The sequence below is a fragment of the Hyperolius riggenbachi genome, chromosome 11 (assembly GCF_040937935.1).
Source record: "Hyperolius riggenbachi isolate aHypRig1 chromosome 11, aHypRig1.pri, whole genome shotgun sequence".
NCBI lineage: Eukaryota > Metazoa > Chordata > Amphibia > Anura > Hyperoliidae > Hyperolius > Hyperolius riggenbachi.
The window spans coordinates 137,977,368-137,999,394 of NC_090656.1; the positions used below are offsets into that span (position 1 = coordinate 137,977,368).

The 22,027-nt window shown below is 44.5% G+C and overlaps 1 protein-coding gene across 1 annotated transcript in view; it reads right to left on the reverse strand.

The window, feature by feature from the left end:
- The window catches only part of LOC137538751 (solute carrier family 22 member 6-A-like), a 115,630-nt gene that overhangs the window by 67,694 nt on the left and 25,909 nt on the right, over window positions 1–22,027 (reverse strand). Inside the window, exon 2 of the mRNA XM_068261064.1 lies at window positions 6,368–7,295. Within this exon, the coding sequence (XP_068117165.1) occupies window positions 6,368–6,754 (387 nt within the window). The 5' untranslated portion in view covers window positions 6,755–7,295. The remainder of the gene's footprint in view (window positions 1–6,367; window positions 7,296–22,027) is intronic.

The following is a 22,027-nucleotide window of genomic DNA, read 5'->3' on the forward strand; positions in this document are numbered from 1 at the left end:
TCTTTTTCCAGTTGGAAGCTATTGCAAGTCTAGCTGCAGTGAGAATCCGGATGATAAGAATTCTGTCAAATTTGTGGGCTTGTGGGACAGATTTGCCAAGGTTGCTGATTTTTCACTCTCTTTTGTCACAATCAATAAACCTTTTTAATAAAACAGAAGAACCAAAGAGAAAGAAAACATGTATTGAGAAAAAGCTTGACGGATCACCTGGACAGTCTAGGGAACCAGAAAGATACAGGAGAGAAAACCAGGAGCTAATAGTGTGTACTGTTATTACCACCTTAATTATTAGGAATATCAAAATGGCACTCACACTTTTTTGGTTGCTAATCTTAGCAACCACTTTCATAGCCTACAAGAGAATCCTGCTCGGGTTGGGGTGTTTGCCCCTTGGTGGTTGCTCTCTGGAAAGTTGAAGAGTCCTGGATAAGGGGAAAATGGCAAAGCAAGCTCCCAACAAAGGGAGAATCCGAACATTACAACCTTCCAACAGAGGTGTAAACAGTAAATAACTGATGGGTAGGAGGTGGATTAAAAAAAAAAAAAAAAAAAAGTCCCTTAACTCTTTACACAATTAATCATGGGATGAGATTTGATTTAATGAGGCGATTTTCTGATAAATGTGGATAACCATATACATATCTGCAGTTTTAGATTCACTGGAGGCACCCAAAGTAGATTTATATGTATATAGAAGAACCATGTATAGCAAAAAAATCGTAAAGAGATTCTACCTTCAATAAGTAGTTAATAGTTAATAGTAGTTAGTAGTTAATAGAAGTTAGTAGAAGTTAGTAGTTCATAAAATAAAGCTTGATTCTGATTCTGATTCTAGTTTTCACGTATAAATGTTAAAAAAAATCTTCTCTTTACTGTGCACTTGGACAACGAGTTTCATGGCATAAAATGCAAATGTCGTGCCTTTAAAAGGAGAGTTTTTGTCCCCATGCCCCTCAAACTCCCTTCAAGTTTCCCCAGATAAGGGGGAATAACTCTCTGAGAGTGAACCTTTTTTTGGAGCCTCAACTGCCACACCTTATCTGCAAGGCCGAGTGGGGACAGTACGTCCCCACATGCCCATACGAGTGGTTGCCTCCAATGCACCAGATTGGGCTCCCAGTATCCCTGTGTTCTTTTGTCTTCTCAAGTCCCAATTTATACATATTAGAGCTGCCACCTGGACGGGTCCAGAACGGGACATGAAAATTAGGGAGGAGCCAGTGAATATGGAAGCAAAACTTAACCTACATGGTGGAGGCCAAAGCAGAGAATGTTAACTCACCTATGTCACTGCCTCTTGCCAATGCGCTGTACACTGCTCTCCATTTTCCCAACACTTCTTCCTGTGCAGCAAAACTTCCAGTTTCGGAGGCCGAAGTATAAAAAAGATGAAGATCATAGAGCAACACATCAGCGAGAACTTGTGACCTACAGTAGGGGACTTAACACTCTCATATGTGGCCCACCAACACACAGGTTGAGTTTCACCATTGACATGGAATGATATGTATGCTATACAAGTCAATAGCAAATGTAGTCTAGCTGGAGATAGATGTAGGTTTAACATGGTACAAGCAAGGCACATGAATACTGTATATCATGTCAAACTGAAACTTTCATTCACCATTGAATTGTATTGACTGTGAGGGAGAGGCTTTGCTCTTTTATTAGAGAGAATCTGTATTGTTAAAATCGCATGAAAGTAAACATACCAGTGCGTTAGGGGACATCTCCTATTCCCCTCTGTCACAATTTCGCCGCTTCCCGCCGCATTAAAAGTGTTCAAAAACAGTTTTAAAAAGTTTGTTTATAAACAAACAAAATGGCTACCAAAACAGGAAGTAGGTTGATGTACAGTATGTCCACACATAGAAAATACATCCATACACAAGCAGGCTGTATACAGCCTTCCTTTTGAATCTCAAGAGATCATTTGTGAGTTTCTTTCCCCCTGCAGCTCTCATCCACTGAAGAGTGACAAGTAGCTCTGCCCTTGTCTGTAATTCCTCAGTATGTGAAAGCCCAGCCAGCTCACAGGACGATTTATCCAGCTTGTAAAAGATAAGAGAGCAGAGAGAAGCTGCCCTAATCTAAATAACACACAGGCAGTGTGCATAGAGGGGCCTGGAGGGGGGCATGCATCACAGAACTACAACACTGAAGAACTTGGCAGCTTTCCAGACACAGGGCGACAAGTCAGACAGGGGAAAGATACATTGATTTATTACAGAGATTGTGATAGTAGAAAGTGCTGCAGTAAGCCAGATCACATTAGAATAGGTTTAGTAACTTGTAGGATGGTAGAAAACAGGATGAAATTTTTGTTACAGAGTCTCTTTAAGTTCTTCTGCTTGTTTCCTGTGTAGAAGTTAAAGGTGGCCATACACCATTAGATCAGGTATTCAAATGATTTTTTTCCTGATGTTTATTGTTTCCTAGTAACGTGATATTAGTTCAGACTGCAGTAAAAATCAGGTTTAATATAATTTGCAATGCTGCTGCTGCTTGTTTTGTACTCCCCTACACGATAAGAAACCTATAAGGACCTGTTTCCACTATCCACAAATCGTGGCTGTTTTCCACACATGATTTTGAATGAAACCAATAGGCTGCAGCCACAATTGCTTGAGGCTCAAAAAAATAGCGCCGGCTGCAGTTTTCTGAAGGCCGCATCTGAAATCCCTATAGCTGTACATGGCACAGCTATAGCAATTCAACTGCAGCTTCGCAGCAGCACAGGTGCCACATCTGATTCGGAAACAGGTACAGGTGCAGCACCCAGTGGAAATAGGCCCTAAAGCTAATCATCATCCCCACACACTGCCACCAGTTTGACTGCAGAAAGAATGGTCTGATCCGATCAATGTTTTATCGATAAAATGGCTGAACATTGAAGGAGAGGGCCTGAATTTTTATAGGTTTTTTTTGTCAGAGGTTATGATTTTATTGGACCTAACATCCAATCTATTAAAGTAGTGTATGGGTGATTTTAGGATCAGTGTTGATAAAGAGAGCTACTTTACTTCCTGCTTGAGCTATTACTAATCATTTTAAAAGCAAATTAAGGGATACTGTTTTCACCACTGAAGACAAGCAGGATATTGGTAGGCTTTGTGGGGCTTCCAAGCCTGAGGTTTCAAAAAATAATTTAATTGAATGACAATTCGGCCAGCTCAGGCAGACAAGGAAGGCTTTACTGTAAGGCTAGGTTCACACAGCACATACAAATGTTGACTGATTCTATGTTAAGTCCTGCCAGATACAATTTTTCCACTCACTGCACTGAAGACAGACAACAGTAAACATAGGATGCTGCAACTGACAACAACGTACATGGATGCTCCTATGCTGCCTTACTTTTTGCTATTTTTATGATGATTTAATAAAAGGATTTGATTTTACCTTACGGAAGGTGTGCGGAGGAATCTTTTCAACAACGTACATGGATTGACAAGTAACCATGCACATTGCCAATCCGGTATACATGTATAACCTTATAGGTGTACTCCATGAACTTTAATTTGATTTTTGTTCTGAATCAGAAATACATTTTAAGTCATTTTTAATAACATTTTTTATTCTACAAACCTGTTAGATGCAATCAGAGGTGTAATTACTGTGAAAACCAAGGACCCTATGGTGTTGAAGGGGTTGGGAAACATCTCACCCACCATCCTTCAACAACAGACACCTCCACCAAAGATTCTGTTAAAGTGGACCCAAATTAAAAATACAAGATTTCAGAAATAAAATCTATTTTCTAAAATATAATAATAAATAGCAGCCTTTTTTCAGCTGCATGATGACAAATATAAAATATTTTACATTTATTGGAGGAATCCCTCCCTTCCTTTCAAATTGCCAGGACTTTTCCGGCAAACTGGTGGAGTAGATGGTGTTCGGCAATGGAGGAATTGCTAATGGCTGCCCCCAGTATAACCCTAGTTATGAAAAGAGAAGGGTGAAAAGCATGCACTGAAATGATCATAGGCTTGAAGGAGTGTTTATTTATCTTTGTATGTGTCAGAGTGGTGCAACTAAATATTTTGTATTAAAACATTTTTTTGGTTTGGGTCCGCTTTAAGGCCACATTTTTTATAGGTGAGAGAGTCATATAACCTTTGACATATGGGCCATCTGGCAGTGCAGCTGACTGTGAGGTGTGACCTATCTGATCAACAGTCCCATGGCACTCGGCTGCACTAGTGCACAATTCTGTCTTCTTTCTTCCACTATAGCCCTGTCACAACCTAATGATGTGGCCTCACTGCTCATTTTATATCACCCAAGTTCACTGAAGGGTCACCTTAAAGGACACCTGCACTGAAAGGGATATGGAGGCTGCCATATTTATTTACTTTTAAGCAATACAAATTGCCCGGCTGACTTGCTGAGCCTCTGCCCCTTATTACATTTAGCCACAGCCCCTGAACAAGCATGCAGAAATTAGGTTTCTAAACTGAAGTCTAATGGGATTAGTAGTGTGCTTTTTTCAAAAGTGTGTGATTCAGATACTACTGTAGCCAAAGTGATCAGCAGGATTGCCAGGCAACTAGTATTGTTTAAAAGGAAATAAATATGGCATCCGCCATATCCCTCTCAGCTCAGGTTCCCTTTAAAAGACAATGATTGCAAATAATTGTAAAATGTAAAATGCATGTGTATGCATATGTTTAAAATGTACATGTATTCAAAAGTAAAATGCACTATAGATTTATTTATTTCCTGTGTTGCTGTCACTTATAATCGGTTGTAAAAATCTGAGATTTTGGACTAGTCCATCTCCCCATGGGGGATTCTCATGGTTGTATTTTTAAAAGCACTGAGCAAAAGTAGTTGCTCAGTTCAACTCCCAACTCCTGACAACATTTTCTCCATGGTGATGTGAGGTCCCATTCAAAATATATTGATAAAGATACACCACATCAAATAGCAATGTGTATATTTACAGACAGATGAATGCCTACAAATCAGAGGACTCCCCAGAAATTTTTTAATGACCCCCCCCCCCCCCCCTTAAAATTCACATTCATTTCCCCCTCCTCCCTCCAGGGACCACCACAGCCTGGAGGGCAGTCTGCTAGGGGAGGGGTTATATAACAGGTGTGTCCAAAACACCCAATTTAGAGGAAGGGCCAGCACTACCATTAAGGGAATGCCCCAGGACCGCTGTGGAATGCTGCCACCCCCCCCCCCCCCCCCAGCACTGTTGGACTTTCCTGTGTCTCCTCTCAACTTGTGCTCCCCAGGGCCCCTGAACTGTTTTTGGTAGGATTGCAGCTCACCTGTCCAGGTGCGCTGTTCCGTCCATGCTCCCCGTCTCCATCCTGCTGCTTCTTCTTTACGCATAACAAGCACTGGGTCACTGAGAAGAGGCAGGCAGCAGGATTGAAGATGGTGAGCATAGGATCAGAAGGAAATAGAGTAACCGAGGTCCCCTGAAGCTTTGGGCTCCCCTATGGTTCCAGCAGCTGCTCCCCTTGTAGGTATGGGGAGGTGTTTGTTTCTGATATTTAGAGTGTCATAGGTGGTTTGGAAACCTGGTAACGGTTTACAGTATTACAAATTCTGCTGTTAAGACAGATGTTTGCCTCCTCAACCTTGGTCATATCACATGAAGACTGCTGTAAGACTAGTGAATTGTGCAGCTGCAATAACAAATCCAGGACAACTGTCCAGGTATTTCTGGGTGTGTATTCACATTGCCGCAGCAGCGCACACTCATTGACTAACTTTTAAAGAACATATACTATGGAATGATAACACCCAGGCAATAAATGCAATCTATTACTTTATATCAGGCAGGTTTTCTAACAATTCCAGAGTAGGTTGGATGGATCACTTATGTATGCCCTATGATCTACTACCTGAGAAAACCTGTGTAAATTAAGCCTAATTTGTCTTCAGCATGGCATGAAAATGTAACCTGGGCAAGGAACATTACTTTTCACCTGCTTAGCCATAAACATGCATAGCTATGTATGACCAAACATAGACAAACCAATCGTATGTGTCAACCTCTGCTATTGCATGCAAACAGTAAGCACTCAATAGATGTGAAGCCTCTGATAGTTTTTATTTATCCGCCAGAAACAAAAGGTCAGAGCACCATTTGAACAGAAGTCTGCAGATTGACTTCCCAACCAGCAACATTTATCTGTCTTAACTGAATTCTGAAAATGACTTCATGGAGAAGGGGGTAACATCTCGTGGCTCTGTATAAAGACCCACTGAGCAGAGAACACACAAGCACTGCCTCTGATACCTTCCAACATCCCAACTGAAATATCAGTTTAGTGACATAAACATGGCATTGCTTGGTTATAACTTTACCTTAGGTTAAGGACTATATCAGCTATTCACTTACATCAGTGATAATGGTTGAGCTGAACTCATCCCGGTCATACTCCCAACCATTGGTGCAGGATCTTGTTTCTGCATCTGTATTGTTGTTGTACCATGAAGTATTGGAATCCGCCCTTCTCCACTGTATTTCAACAAACTCTAGACATGGCTCAGGATGTCCTAAGTTGTCCAGTGGTATTAGGACCCCTTCCCACCCATGCTCCATAATAGTGATGTTAAGAGCTTCAGTGTCATTTATTTTGCATTTGTGCCTGGGGATTGCAGCACTAAAGTTCTGTAGAAGGTTGTGGCTGGCCATCAACAATATGGGAATGCATAGTAATGCCACTTGTATGATCTGGAACCGTCCCATGCCTCCAGTTTTTTCCAATAGATCAGCAAACGCCATGACTGATAAGTGAACTTGACCTCCGTAATCACTTTCCCCACCCAAATATGGAAAAAATAGACTTTATTTTTACTGTAGATAAAGTTGCTTTCCTCTGGAATGAGAACTTCAACAATAACTTTTCCAAAGCAGAGCACAGAGGGCAGAACAATGCTGGAGAAATTTCAGTGTGTTATATTCTGTTCTCTAAGGAACTCATGCCAACATTTCCACAGGCATTCTTAAACAGGATTATATTGAAATCCTCTATTCCGGCTCGGTATTATGTTCTTTATTCGGTGGGTATTCAAAGCCCTCCTTAAAAACTCTTTGATAACCACTATAGTTTCATCGATAATGTCAGAATGTTCCTTAGATTTCCATCTCACAATGGGCGTTCATAATTTTGCTTTCCAAGCCAACGTAGGAAAATGATTATTTTCGGCACTTAAGTTAATGATTTGTTTTGAAATATAATTTCCTTTGTTAACCTTTTCGTTCTCCAGACGATGCTGTTGCTGTATGTTTTCCTCTAAAGTCTTCCGGTGCACAAATGATCTTTCTGTCAGAACACAAAACAATTAAGGGTTATAGACAAATTCTTAAGAAAGTAGAAACATATTAGTGCAAGTAAATTGCAATCAATAAATCTGCGTAGCGGACAAAGATGTATAAATTATTTACAGTAAAACCCCTGCTGCCCAGAACTGAGTTAACCATGAGCGTCAAGCAACCAGAAAAAAAATCTTGGCGTCGCAGGATGCATAAATCTACTTTTACTCTAGTTTATACAGTAATAAACCGGTGTTATATTAAATCAAGTCTGTCCTTTGTTCTAATTTGTTCTTAAAGTGGTCCCGAGCCTCAAAATCAGATACTTACCTTAACCTATTGGGGACCGCCGCAGGTTGAATCCACATCCGGCAGGTGGTGGTACCGTTCTGACCGGACGTTAATTCAACATCCACGCTAAAGAACCACTCCCGACGCGATCGTGTCACCCGGAGGGGGAGATTAAGCTGTCATATGACAGCTGGCATCTCCCCTCAGTGATCGGCAGCCATCGCGTATGGCTGCTGATCACGTGATCACTACGATCGCCGTCGGATCGTAGTGATCACTTTGACAGCGGTGGCGGCAGGGGGAAAAGAAGAGGATCCACTCACCTCCCTGCCGTTCCAGCGACGATCGGCGCCCCCCTCTGCTCTGGCCGGCATCTCTGCTCCGTATGACGTCAGTGCCGGGTCCCGGCTTGATGACGTCATCAAGCCGCGACCCGACCTGAGCGTCATTTGGAGCGGAGATGCCGGCCGGAGAAGTGGGTCCCGTGCGGCTCATCGCTGGAGCCTGGAAGGTAAGTGATGGCTGCTGCACACAGGGGGGACACCTAACCAACATGGGGGGGGACACTGCCAAGCACACCACAGACGGGATCCGGCCGCCCGACCCCCCCAAACTCACGCACCCCCCTCCACCGCAAAATGCCCTGGTCCTTAAGGGGGGTTAGGCGGCCGGTCCCGAAGTGGTTAAAGTGAACCTGCAAATGAATATTACATACTTACCTCGCCATCAGTTCCTGTCAGAAGCTCACCATTTTCTTCTTACAATGATTCCATTCTAGATTTTGTTAAAACTGAAATATCAGTTGCTGCAAGTTATATATCAGTTGCTGCCAGTTATAACTGAAAGGACAACTGATGAGCAAAGTAATGTCCATGCTTCTCTACAGCTCAAGTGGGCAATATTACAGTTTAACAGTGTGCTGACCAGAAAGCTGTTAAGTAATGTCCATTTTCTGCATGGAGGACGGAGGATTCCACTGATCACAGTGAACAAACAGGACGCAGGAGAGGAGAAAAATATTAATGAGGAGATTACACGGGAGGAAAGTATGATGTGTGTATGTTTAGGTTAATTTTTAATTTTCAGTTCAGGTTTGCTTTAAGAGAGGGGAGCCTCAGGATCCTATTGAAGCTTCCCTCGCTACTCTGTTGCCCTCCGTTGCTAAGCACAGCCCCCCTCCACATCGGCGCAGGGCAGCTCCTCTTTCTGAAGTATAGCCGCGTGAGCCAGTCCGCGCATGCACATTACCACAAAGCCCTTAACTCCAGCTTACTGTGCATGCGTGGGCAGGCTCTGTCAGCTATTGTGCAGCCACGCTGGAGGAAGAAGAGCTATGCAGCCCCAATTTGATTAGCAACAATGCCTTGTCGCTAATCTTCTTGGGGGCCGCGCTCATCGACGGGGGACAGCAGAGCGGGGAGGGAAACCTCAAAAGGATCCTGAGGCTTCCCTCTCTTTAGGTAGGTATATAATTTTGTATTCGAGCTTCGGCTCATGTACTCTTTAATTACTGTATTTCAACATTAATACAGAGTTTATGGTAAGTAAGCTGTCAAGCAACCAAAAACTACACTTATCTGGCCTCAGCCAATCCGTTTTGGTGTCGTATAATGGAGGCTTTAACCATTTAACCATTTCAGGCTTTAACCATTTCAGCCCACGGGTATTTTTAACCTTATGGACGAGAGGAATTTTCACATTTCAGTGGTCCTCCCTTTCATTCCACAATAACTTTATCACTACTTATCACAAATAAATAATCTATACCTTGATTTTTCAGCCATTATAGTTTTAAAATACTACATGCCACCATAATTAAAATCCACACATTTTATTTGCCCATTAGTCCTGGTTATTGTAACGTTAAAATTATATCCCTAGTATAATTTATGGTGACAATATTTTATTTGGAAATAAAGGTGCATTTTTTCAGTTTTACATCCATCACACATTTTTGGCCAATAAATTAATAATAATATGCCCTCTTGACAAACATATTATGCATTTTTATACCTTAAACACAGTAGGAGTAATTTTACTGTTCGGCCACAAGATGTCCCCATTGAGCGCTTCCAATTCACGTACAATATGTACGATATAGGAAGCAACATTGTTGCTACATTGTAACTAGGGACGTGACGCAGGCATCAATGGATGGCTGCGATCACAGTGGCCTGCTGAATGGGAACTTTGTTCCCATTGATAAATCTAACAATCAGTGGCCATAAGCAGTGGAAATCAGTTGCAGCTGGAAGCATGGCTGCTCTATTTAAGAATAAACACTGTTTTTGAACAAAAAACGTGTTTATTCTCGGCGGACGAGAATGGATTGGCTCAGGGGACTTTTGTCCCCTGCAGCCAATCTCCCTTGCTCCCGGCAACATCATGATCACGGGCATTCGCCCACATGATCACCTGCACAACACCCCAAGCTGCAGGGACGTGACTATCGCGTCCCTATGGCTGAAATGTATTTGTACATACAATGTTTTTCCACATTATCCTTACAGTTTTTTTCAGCATCCATGTAGATTGCCAGTAAGTTTGTTAGAGAAACCCTCTGATACAGTTAAAGAACATGCGGCATCAAGTGCCAATACAAAAGAGTTTACTGGTACACATGGTACTTTGCGTGGGAGTCGGCAGGGATCTTAACCACTTCGGTACCAGCAGCCTCTGCCCCCTTAAGGACCAGAGGCTGCTGGTATGCTAAAACGCCGCATACCAATGAATTGCCGCAATAATCCGACGCTCCCGCCGGTCACTGCTGCTCTGTCCCCGCCGTAGGCTGCTCTCTCTGCCGCCTCTATGACGGCAGAGCGCTGTGCGCCGGTCAGGAGCCGCTTTCATTGGCTCCTGACCCTGGCTTACAGTAATACAGTATTACAGTAATTGGCTTACAGTAATGACAGGGCCAGGAGCCAATGAAAACGGCTCCTGCCCGGCTCACAGTGCTCACAGTGCTCTGCCGTCATAGAGGCGGCAGGGCAGCACATTGCGGCGGGGGGCAGAGCGGTGGGGACGGGCGGGGGCGTGCGGTGAATGGGACGTAGAGTTTACGTCCGGTCAGAACCGCAGCTCCCCTTGCCCGATGTAGATTTGTACTGCGTCGGTCCCTAAGAAGTTAAAGGTCAGATCTATTGTGACGGTCATTAGCCCAACGCACTGCCAACCGTCGATCAGGTAATCACACATCTGTACCCATGTCGCAAGACTGCGGAAATCGCAGGTCATGCAGAAATTGTGGTAAAAATTGTGTAGTTGGTACAGGCCTTGAGTGACAACAGCATAGGAAATAAGCAACTTGTAGGGCAATTAAAGTTGGGACAAATGCATACTTTATAAATATGCAGCACATATATTTTAAATGTAAACATTTAAAAAAAATGTTCACAATAGTCATCGCTTAGTGTAATGTTATGGCAGTCAAAGTATCCTGCATGGAATATTCAAGACAATGTGGAGTGAGGGATATGGAGGCTGCCATCTTTAGTCAGATTTAAAGCATATGACTTACATGGCTGTTGCGATGATCTTCTGCCTCTAAAATGTATAAGTCACTGACTATGCTGACTAGGTTGTTTCAGGTGTGACTCAGAAACTAACGAGGTCTAAGGCCCGGTTCACATTAGCGGTGGCTATCCGGAATAGCCGTGCCGGAGCTGCACCGAATGCTGGCCGGACGAAACGGACGCACGGCATAGCAATGTAAGTCTATGCCAGGGTTCACATGTGTCCGTTTCGTCCGGACCGGAGCCGGACCGGATCCGGACTCCGGTGTCCGTTCCAACATGCGCTATTTTTTGGTCCGGCTCCTCCGGCAGCCGTATCCGGGGCGGAGCCGGACTGCACCATCCGGCCAATGGAAACCAATGAGAACCGGAGAGCGCACAACACACTGGCAAAAAATCCGGATGTTCTACCCCACTTCCTATGAGGATTGTTGCGGCGATATTGTATCGGGGACACATGGGCAACCATTTTGGAGTGGAGCAGCACGAGCTGGAGATGTTGGCAGCATGTTGGAGGTGGAGGTGAGTGCTAAACAGCGGAGGGCCTGATTCCACAGGTCCCCCTTCTGCTGACCTCCCAGACCCCAACATTTTTTTTTGTTTTTATACAGGTTGTTATCTCTTTAAGAATCCGGATCCGGACCGCAACCGTGTTCATACCGCACGGAAACCGTATGCAACCGGACCGGATCCGGACAGGAACCGTACGGTTCAGGTCCGATCCGGCTCCGGTGCGGTCCGGACATCCGGTGCGGTTTTTGCAAAACCGCAAGTGTGAACCGGGCCTAAGGCTCATTCACACTATGTGCTTGATTCACTAAACCGTGATAACTCATATCGCAGCCGTTTTTGTGTGCATTTTCACTTTTGCACGCGGTCGCGAATTTTCACGCGAAAACGTGAAGTTTAGTGCAAAAACTTGAATTTTTGTGTAAATTGACGTTTTCATGTGAAATTTCACGATTGTGCACAAACGCAAAAATGCACTAGAAAACGGCCATGATATGGGTTTAGTGAATCAAGCCCTATGTGTGTTGCAGTGAGTTGTGACGCACTGCGCATAGTGTGCGTTAGGACTCATTCACACTGAAAAACGGATGCGTTATAACTGATCAGTTGTTCCATAGCAGTGCATTGTGAAAAGCTTTCAATTAAAACACATATAATGTGAATTGGCCATAGGGAAACATATGTCAGACAGCAACTCATTCAGTGTGAATGTAGAATCAGAATCAGAATCAGAATCTTTTATTTCGCCAAGCACGACTGGGCCGTGCCCGGAATTGGGTTTGGCAAGTACAGGGCTAGGTGAGAACAAGCAGGACATAACGATACATATATGTAAGCAGACAGACAATATAAAGGGTACAGTTACAGCGTTTGAACACATTTGAACACGTATATATGAAGTGTGCAGCCATGTCAGGCAGGGTGCTACTAGATACCACTTGTCGTGGTAGGATGAGGAGGGATCTAAGAGTTCAGATAATTCACGGCTGAGGGGAAGAAACTGTTCCTGTGTCTAGTGGTCCTGGTGTAGATGGATCGGAATCTCCGGCCTAGGGGGAGCTTACTAAAGAAGCGGAAACCTGGGTGGGACGGGTCATTAGCGATTTTTTGAGCTCTGGAGCGCAGTCTAGAGTTGAAGATCTGGGCGAGAGAGGGGAGTGGTTTCCCGATGATTCTCTCCGCTGATCTGATGACCCTCTGCAGTTTGTGTCTGTCGCTGGCGGAGGATCCAGCATACCAGACCAGGATGGAGGAGCAAAGGACAGATTCAATTGTGGCAGTGTAGAAGCTCGTCAGAAGCTCGCGGGCCATACCGAACTTCTTTAGTTGGCGTAGGAAAAATAGCCTCTGCTGGGCTTTTTTCTGGGTTGAGGTAGTGTTGGCTTTCCACGTCAGGTCCTTAGAGATTGTCGTGCCAAGGAGGCGTGCACAGGGGACGTTCTCAACTACCGTGCCGTCAATGCTGATCGGGGGTGGGGTGGTGGCGCGTTTCCTAAAATCTACAATCATCTCAACTGTTTTTGTAGTGTTCAGGACCAGCCCGTTCTCCCTACACCAGTAGCAAATTCTATCAATCTGGTGGCGATACTCCTGCTCATCATTTCCAGAGATGAGGCCAACGATGGTGGTGTCGTCAGCGAACTTGAGGACTTTGACGGAGTCTGCGGTGGACCTGCAATTGTTAGTGTATAGGGAGAATAGGAACGGCGACAGTACGCAACCTTGGGGGGCCCCTGTATTGGTGGTCCTTGGTTGGAAGATGATAGTGTCCAGCTTGACGGCCTGGGATCTATTACTTAGGAAGTCCGTGATCCAGAGGCGGAGGGTGGGGTGGACTCCGAGGGCAGCAAGATTTTCTTGAAGTATTAGGGGGCTGATGGTGTTAAACGCCGAGCTAAAGTCGAGTAGAAGGATCCTGGCGTATGAGTCAGGTCTGTCCAGGTGTTCATTTACAAGCTCCAGGCAGATATTTATGGCGTCGTCAGTAGACCGGTTTGCTCTATATGCAAACTGAAACGGGTCCAGCAGGGATTCGGTCGATTGCTTGAGGAAAGGCAAAACCAACCTTTCAAAGGCTTTCGTGATGACCGAGGTGAGAGCCACCGGCCTGAAATTGTTGAGGTCTGAGACGCCCTGTTTTTTGGGGACCGGGATGATTGTGGACCTCTTGAAGCAAGCAGGGACCCTGCCTTCCTGGATGGACTTGGTGAAGATGGATGAGAGAATGGGAGCAAGCTGCTGTGCGCAGGTTTTCAGACAGGCTGGTGACACTCCATCTGGGCCTGAGGCTTTCCTTGCATTAATCCCTGACAGGTGTTTCCTGACGTCATCCTCATGCACCTCAAGGGGGGGTGGGCTTGGATGTGGGGGTTCTAAGTCAGAGGAGGTGGCCGGAGGCTCTGGGGACCTTGCTGGATTCTCAAATCTGCAATAGAACTCGCTGAGGTTCTCAGCGAGCTCGGTGCTGGGAGTTGCATGTACCCCTAGTTCCTGTCTCTACTCGTCAATTTTTCTTTGCATTTTCTGCACAGGAAAACTACAATTAATGTTAGTCAATGGGCTAGTTCACACTTGAATGCATTTTTCAAATGCAGAAAAACAATTGTCAGCAATGCAGCACTGAGCACTGTCAGACAACTCATTCCGAAAAACTGATGCAGAGAAAAACTGACGAGAGGAGACAGGCCCTTCCTTAAACATGCTAACCTTATAGTCCATAGCCTTTCATGTGAACATTTACACTACAACAGTGAGTTGCAGTGCATTTCAACTTGTCGGGAGTGATTAAAACTCAGAAATGTATGCTATGTGAGTTTCAGCACATGGACTAAGCAGATAAGCCCAGCTGAATCAACTAGTCTCCTTTCCCTCTTCACAGTGGTTTGACAATGCAGTAAAACACATAGAAACTTAAAAAAAATGTGTGAAAATGCACAAAAAAAATCATTGACCAATTCATGAGATTCTAGTCATGCATTTTAATGCATTTCAAAGCACTAATGCTACATACACACTTGAAAGATAAATGAAAGATATCAGACCAATTTTACCCCCTTCCATGTAGTATGAGAGCCACACCTACACAGTATATTCTATTGTGCTGAACTCCCCATCAGATAAAAATCTTTGCAGGATGCTGCACACAAAGATGCTGTACACATTCAAAAGATCATTATCTGCAAAAGATCTGTTCCTGCAAAAGATCCATTCCTGCAAAATGCATTCATAGTCTATGATATCTGCAGATCCTCATACACACCTTGTTTAACAGACATTCATCTGCAGATCAGATCCACCAGGATGGATTTTCAGATCTGCAGATCTGAAAAAAATTGGTCTGATATCTTTCATTTATCTTTCAAGTGTGTACACACCATTAGTAGTGTGAATGAGCCCTAATGATGCAGTGCATTACTAGAGGCACACATGTTGACATGCACAATGTGAATGTCAATGAAGGTGCACACTGATTAGTTTCTCTGCGTGCGTTACATTGCATGCTATTGCAATGCCCCAGTGTGAAACTAACCTTGGGGATAAGGGCTCATTCACACTGTGGCCCTTATTCAATTCACTAGTTTTCTCCTAGTAGCTCATTTTTCATCTTCTGTTTTAAATACAGTTTCAGCACTCTGCAATTGAAAGAGTACCAAAAAGTATTTTCTTGCTTGATGGTGGCTTAAAAGGCATTTATTGATAAGGTGTGAAAATATCACCGAAGATAAAATGTAGGAGAAAAGGGAATTGAATAAGAGCCTAATATTTGCATTGCATTGTGCAATAGTACTCCATATGCACTCAGGCCTGGTGCACACCAAAACCCGCTAGCAGATTTTTAAAGGCTTTGGTACTTATCCGTTAGCCGGGCGCATCCTCTAGGTGGCGACAAAACTCCACCTGAGTTACATCTTTCCCTACTATCCATGTCGGCCTGGAGGGGGAATAGTAATTAGCGCCACCTGCCGGATGCGCCCGGCTAACGGATAAGTACCAAGGCTTTTTTTTATTTTTCTGAGGCGTTTTGCTAGCGTTTGCGGATTGCTGCAGCGGATTTCAGTGTAGTAAATTTCATATATTGTTACAGTAAAGCTGTTACTGAACAGCTTCTGTAACAAAACCGCCTGGCAAACCGCTCTGATCTGCCGTTTTTCAGAGCGGTTTGCGTTTTTCCTATACTTAACATTGATGCAGAAACGCCTCCACAATCCAAAAAATGCCTCACCTCGGGAGGATTCGTTTCTGCAAAACGCCTCCCGCTGTGGTGTGCACACCCCTATTGAAATGCATTACCCAAGCGTATCCGCAGCCGCAAGCAGCTGCAGAAACGCTCAAAAAGCCGCTCTGTGTACTCCAGCCCTTAGTGACTATACAATTCTATGGGCAATGAGCTCACACGCGGTATTATTGCACACTGCAACATGCATTGCGTTAACAGCCACTAAGAGCTCAAACCCACTAGCAGCCTTTTTGGTACTTATCGTTAGCCGGGCGCATCCGGCAGGTGGCGCTAATTACTATTCCTCCTCCAGGCCGACATAGATAGTAGGGAAAGATGTAACTCTGGTGGAGTTTTGTCGCCACCTAGAGGATGCGCCCGGCTAACGGATAAGTACCGCCTTTTCTTTATTTTTTAGAAGTATTTTACAATTTTCCAGAAAAACAAGGGCAGTGACATAACTAAGGAGCTTGGGACCCAGTGCAAGTTTTACATGGGACCCCAAGCACTCTATTGATATGGATACCCAAAACCTATCAAGAACAGCTGCAGTGTCAGAGAGGTGTATTTAGAGTAAGGAAACAGTTTGTTAAGGATTACCACTATGTAATACACATGTAGCGGTGTTCATTACAAGCATAGCACCAATGAAAAGCTAACAAGATGCATGAAGGAGGGCCCCACTGGCCAAGGGGCCACGGCGCGGGTGCAACCTCTGCATCCCCTATTGCTACGCCACTGGGGGAGGGCCATGGAGAAATATGCAGACTTATATAGTGTGCAGAACAATTTTAGCAGCCTTTTCTAAGTGCTAGTGATTTGTAAAAGCTCTTGCTAATGCAATGCTATGGGAGCAGGGGCGTAGCAATAGGGGTTGCAGAGGTAGCGACCGCATCGGGGCCCTTGGGCCAGAGGGGCCCCAAAGGGCCCTCCCTCAACTGCAATATTATCTCTCTATTGGTCCTGTGCTCATAATAATCACTTCTCTAGATAGTTTGAATAGTGGTAATCATTAACAAACTGTTCCCCATCCCCTTCTTGCACCCCTGACACTGTAGTTGTCAATGGCAGGTTTTGGTGCGCGGTATCAATTGTTATGTATAGAGTGCTCGGGGTCCCCACTGTAAAACTTGCATCGGGGCCCACAGCTCCTTAGCTACGCCACTGTATGGGAGATTTTTATAAAATTACATTGCTCAAGTGGGATCACACCCATAGCATTACACTAGCGAGAACTTTGCAAATCACAACTGCTTAGTAACAGCTTAATAATGTACTGCTAGTGGGTTCCAGGCTGAAGAGTCTCTAGAGCTCTAAATGGACTCCTTATTAAACTCCTGTGTGGCTGGAAAAACAAAATGCAATTAAACGAGTGAAGAAGTCACCAGTTCACCCTGAAATAATCATTAATCTTAAACCCTGCCCCCGATGAAAAAAAAAATCACTGCGATTTTTGCCCAAAGCCTGCAGAGAACTCTGGAGCTCTGAGGCCAACCCCACCTGTGTTGGGATATCAGATTAATGACCAGTTCAGATTTAGGCAGGGAACACTCTTAAGGTGCGTACACACATGCGACTATAGTCGTTTGTAACGATCGTTCCCCGATCTTTACCAACGACGATCGTTACAAAAAACGAACCACCGACTATTAAGGCAAACGACGAACGAGCCAAATCGCTACAAAAGAAAGTTCTGTCTCGGCGGATTTTAACCAACGACGATCGTTTGCAAAAGTAGTACATCGTTGGAAACGATCGTTCGTACTAGGCTTGACATGCGCATTTCACTATTTCTCCATGGAACTTCTCATTTTTATGCGCAGGCGCAATAGTTGCTTTCTGTGATGTAACGTTCGTTCTAACGATCAGATCGTTACACACATTTTAAAACTACCTTTACTTAGGTCGTTCTTTCATCAATTAAAAGTTCGTTCGTCGTTCTTAACGAACGATCGTTGTCGCATGTGTGTACGTAGCATTAGTGGGCCATTTTCCCCTGTGATTCCTGGGTCTCTGTCGGCTTTTGTGTTTGCGTCTTCTGCAAACATTTTCTGCAATCTTTTCTGTGTTTCCACGTGTGCGGCAGCTCGGCCTGTATGCGAACGCGTCATGCGGGAAAAAGCAGAAAGCTGTGTGAAAAACGCAAAGGCAAAACGTGAACAAACAGTCACGACAAGTGCTTACCGTGTGAGGCTATTGAATTCAATAGCCTGTAGAATCGTGCGCCTTTTGCTGTCTGCGGCAAAAGAACACAAATGCGTCTAGTGTGTTCCCTTCCTCAACTAAAAGGATTAGGACAAGCACCATCAATTTAAATATTAGCTGAATAATAATTAATACTGGTAGTATTAATTTTAAATTGGAGTGCAGATCGACCTCAATTCAAGACACATACCAAAAACAGTAGATCCACACAACTACACCAAAACAACAGGTAATCAAAAAGTAATCCAAGCTTTATTTACCAAAAAATTAAAATAAAATAAAGAAAACAGATCAATAACGGTGGGACAAGACTGCACATATAATTGCTAAAATAGGAATAAAGTGTTACAGGGCCGAGTAGTGTCAATATCTGAAAACACCAATAAATATATGTCCTCCTAATCTCTTGTGAGTAATAGAAATAATCAAATGAACAATAATTAATATTACTAACGTTACCGGCCAACGGGTACAAAAGTGCAAGTGCAGTAGGAAAAATAAATTAAGAAATTCCGCTGGTCGGGGCGTACTGCGTGTTCAGCCACGCTTGGGCGCGCCCCATCGTGCACCTGTTCCTGGGAGAGTTCTGTGCCTGTGCAGTAGTACTGCACAGGTGCATAACGCTTCCTGCCACGGGAGTGTAATGGGGGAACGCACATGGCCGGACTGCTCTGCGCCAAGTGGCGAAATTACGAGGTCTCCTAGCAGAGGATCCAGGCAGCCTGGGAAGACGGAGAGGAACCGATCAGCTTGAAAGGGGCTGAAGGCAGCCCAAGGTATGTTTACATTTTTTCTTTTACTTATCTCAGGTAGATTTAAAGGACAACTAAAGTAAAAAGACTAGGCTGCCAAATACCAATTGCCTGGCTGTCCTGCTGATCTGTTTGGCTGCAGTAGTGTTTGAAGAACACCAGAAACAAGCACGCAGCTAATCTTGTCAGATCTGATAATAATGTCAGAAGAGAGTACATTTGAAATTGGCGCCGGTAGACTTGGGCGCAGGATACAGCGGTATATGGCTGATCCTGCTTCTGCACAAGCCCGGGCCGATTTAATTACTATTCCCCCTCCAGGCCGCCATGGATAGTGGGGGAATGAAATAATTCGGCTTCCAGCGATTGCTGGAGGCCGAATTATTATGTTTTTAAGCAACCTCGGCTCCGTCTTCTGACGGAGCCGACGTTACTCACTGAGTGCTGCAATAGGAATGATTCCTATTGTAGTCTATGGAGGCGCCAGCTGCGCCCAAATCTAGCAGCGCTGAAAAGCACTGCTCCGTCAGAAACATCTGATCTGCATATGCTTGATAGTTATGGTCCTGTGCAGGAGAACTCATGGAGAAGCATATGATTTGTTTGATCAGCTGATAGATTTGCAAAGCTCTGGTTTTCTGTAATAACATCCTGCCTTAGCACATGATCATGATTAGCAAATCATAGACTTACATATCTATCACCTGACCACACATGGCATTACATTAGCAATTGCTTTTTTAAAATCCCAAACGCTTAGAAAAAGCTTTTGCAGTGTGAACCCTACTTACACTACAATAGCTTTTTAAGCGCTAGTGATTTTAAAAAGCTTTTGCTATTGCAAGCTATGGGAGATTTTTACTAAATCACATCGCTCCAGTGAGAACACACGCATAGGATAACATTAGCAAGAGCTTTTAAAATCACAAAGTGCTTAGAAAAGCTCTTGAAGTGTGAATTAGCCCTTAGAGGAAGAGGATTAGCAGGATTGCTATGCAACTGGTATTGTTTAAAAGGAAATAAATATGGCAGCTTCAATATCCCTCTTGTTAAAGTTGTCCTTTAAGGTAGATAAGATGGAATGAAAGTGCAAAGTGCAAACACAAAAAATGATACTTGTGCAAAGAGCAAATGATTGTGCAAATAAGCAAGAAGGTCTTTGAACCCAAACAAGGTAGTAAAAGGTTGTAGCATGAGAGAGCAGAAATGACAGCAGTCAGACTAGGAGCACACTAGGCAGAATGTGCATTTTACTATGTTTTTACATGCGTTTTGATGCGGTTTTTTTATTAAATAACATATAAATAAATATTATGCTGTATTTTATTCCATTGATAAAACAAAAGAGCACCAAAAACACATGACAAATGCAAAAGCATACAAAAACGCACTCAAAAAATGCAGAAACACACAATACAGAAAACGTATGCTTTCCTGTACAGCCTAGTGTGCTTGCAGCCTCAGGGCTGATTCACACTGCAAGCAGTTCAAGGCAGGGGTCACACTCAAGAAAATCTGTAGCATTTTGCTGCATACAAAAAACACATGCAGGTAAGGTGCTGCTGCGTTTTTTGGAAGCATATGAAATTCTGCGTAGCATTAAAAAACTGCACAACACATGCAGTTCTTCATTGAAATCAATGACTACGCAATGCTATGGGGGATTTTTATAAAACAACATCACTCTAGTGAGAACACACATATAGTATTACATTAGCAAAAGCTTTTAAAATCATAATCGCTTACAAAAAGCTCTTGCAGTGTGAACCAGCAAGTTCTTTTTGAATCACTGGCGCTCAGAATCAGCCCTAACCAGTCCAACCAAGGATGATTAAAAAGCACCAAGACAGAAAGTGTTGCACGTGATAGTGTGGACAGTAGAGTTGGGCCGAACGGTTCGCCTGCGAACGGTTCCACGCGAACTTCGGTGGTTCGCGTTCGCGTCCCGCAGGCGAACCTTTGCGGAAGTTCGGTTCGCCCCATAATGCACATGGAGGGTCAACTTTGACCCTCTACATCACAGTCAGCAGGCCCAGTGTAGCCAATTAGGCTACACTAGCCCCTGGAGCCCCACCCCCCCTTATATAAGGCAGGCAGCGGCGGCCATTACGGTCACTCGTGTGCTGCCTGCGTTAGTGAGAGTAGGGCGAGCTGCTGCAGACTGTCTCTCAGGGAAAGATTAGTTAGGCTTAACTTGTTCCTGTCTGGCTGCATACCTGTTCTGTGAACCCACCACTGCATACCTGTGCTGTGAACCCACCACTGCATACCTGTGCTGTGAACCCACCACTGCATACCTGTGCTGTGAACCCACCACTGCATACCTGTGCTGTGAACCCACCACTGCATACCTGTGCTGTGAACCCACCACTGCATACCTGTGCTGTGAACCCACCACTGCATACCTGTTCAGTGAACCCACCACTGCATACCTGTGCTGTGAACCCACCACTGCATACCTGTTCAGTGAACCTGCCACTGCATACCTGTTCTGTTCAGTGGACCCGCCACTGTATACCTGTTCATTGAACCCACCACTGCATACCTGTGCTGTGAACCCACCACTGCATACCTGTTCTGTGAACCCACCACTGCATACCTGTGCTGTGAACCCACCACTGCATACCTGTTCAGTGAACCTGCCACTGCATACCTGTTCTGTTCAGTGGACCCGCCACTGTATACCTGTTCATTGAACCCACCACTGCATACCTGTGCTGTGAACCCACCACTGCATACCTGTTCTGTGAACCCACCACTGCATACCTGTTCAGTGAACCCGCCACTGCATACCTGTTCTGTTCAGTGGACCCGCCACTGTATACCTGTTCAGTGAACCCGCCACTGCATACCTGTTCTGTTCAGTGGACCCGCCACTGTATACCTGTTCAGTGAACCCGCCACTGCATACCCGTTCTGTTCAGTGGACCCGCCACTGTATACCTGTTCAGTGAACCCGCCACTGCATACCTGTTCTGTTCAGTGGACCCGCCACTGTATACCTGTTCAGTGAACCCGCCACTGCATACCTGTTGTGTTCAGTGAACCTGCCACTGCGGTGCGTTACACGGTGAGTTTGGTGTGTCAGTGTGAAGCAGTACCTTAATTACACTACCTGATTGATGTATACACATGCAAGATGTTTGAAAGCACTTTAGGCCTGTCATTTAGCATTCAATGTGATTTCTGCCCTTAAAACGCTGCTTTGCGTCAAATCCAGATATTTCCCCGGGACTTTTGGCATGTATCCCACTCC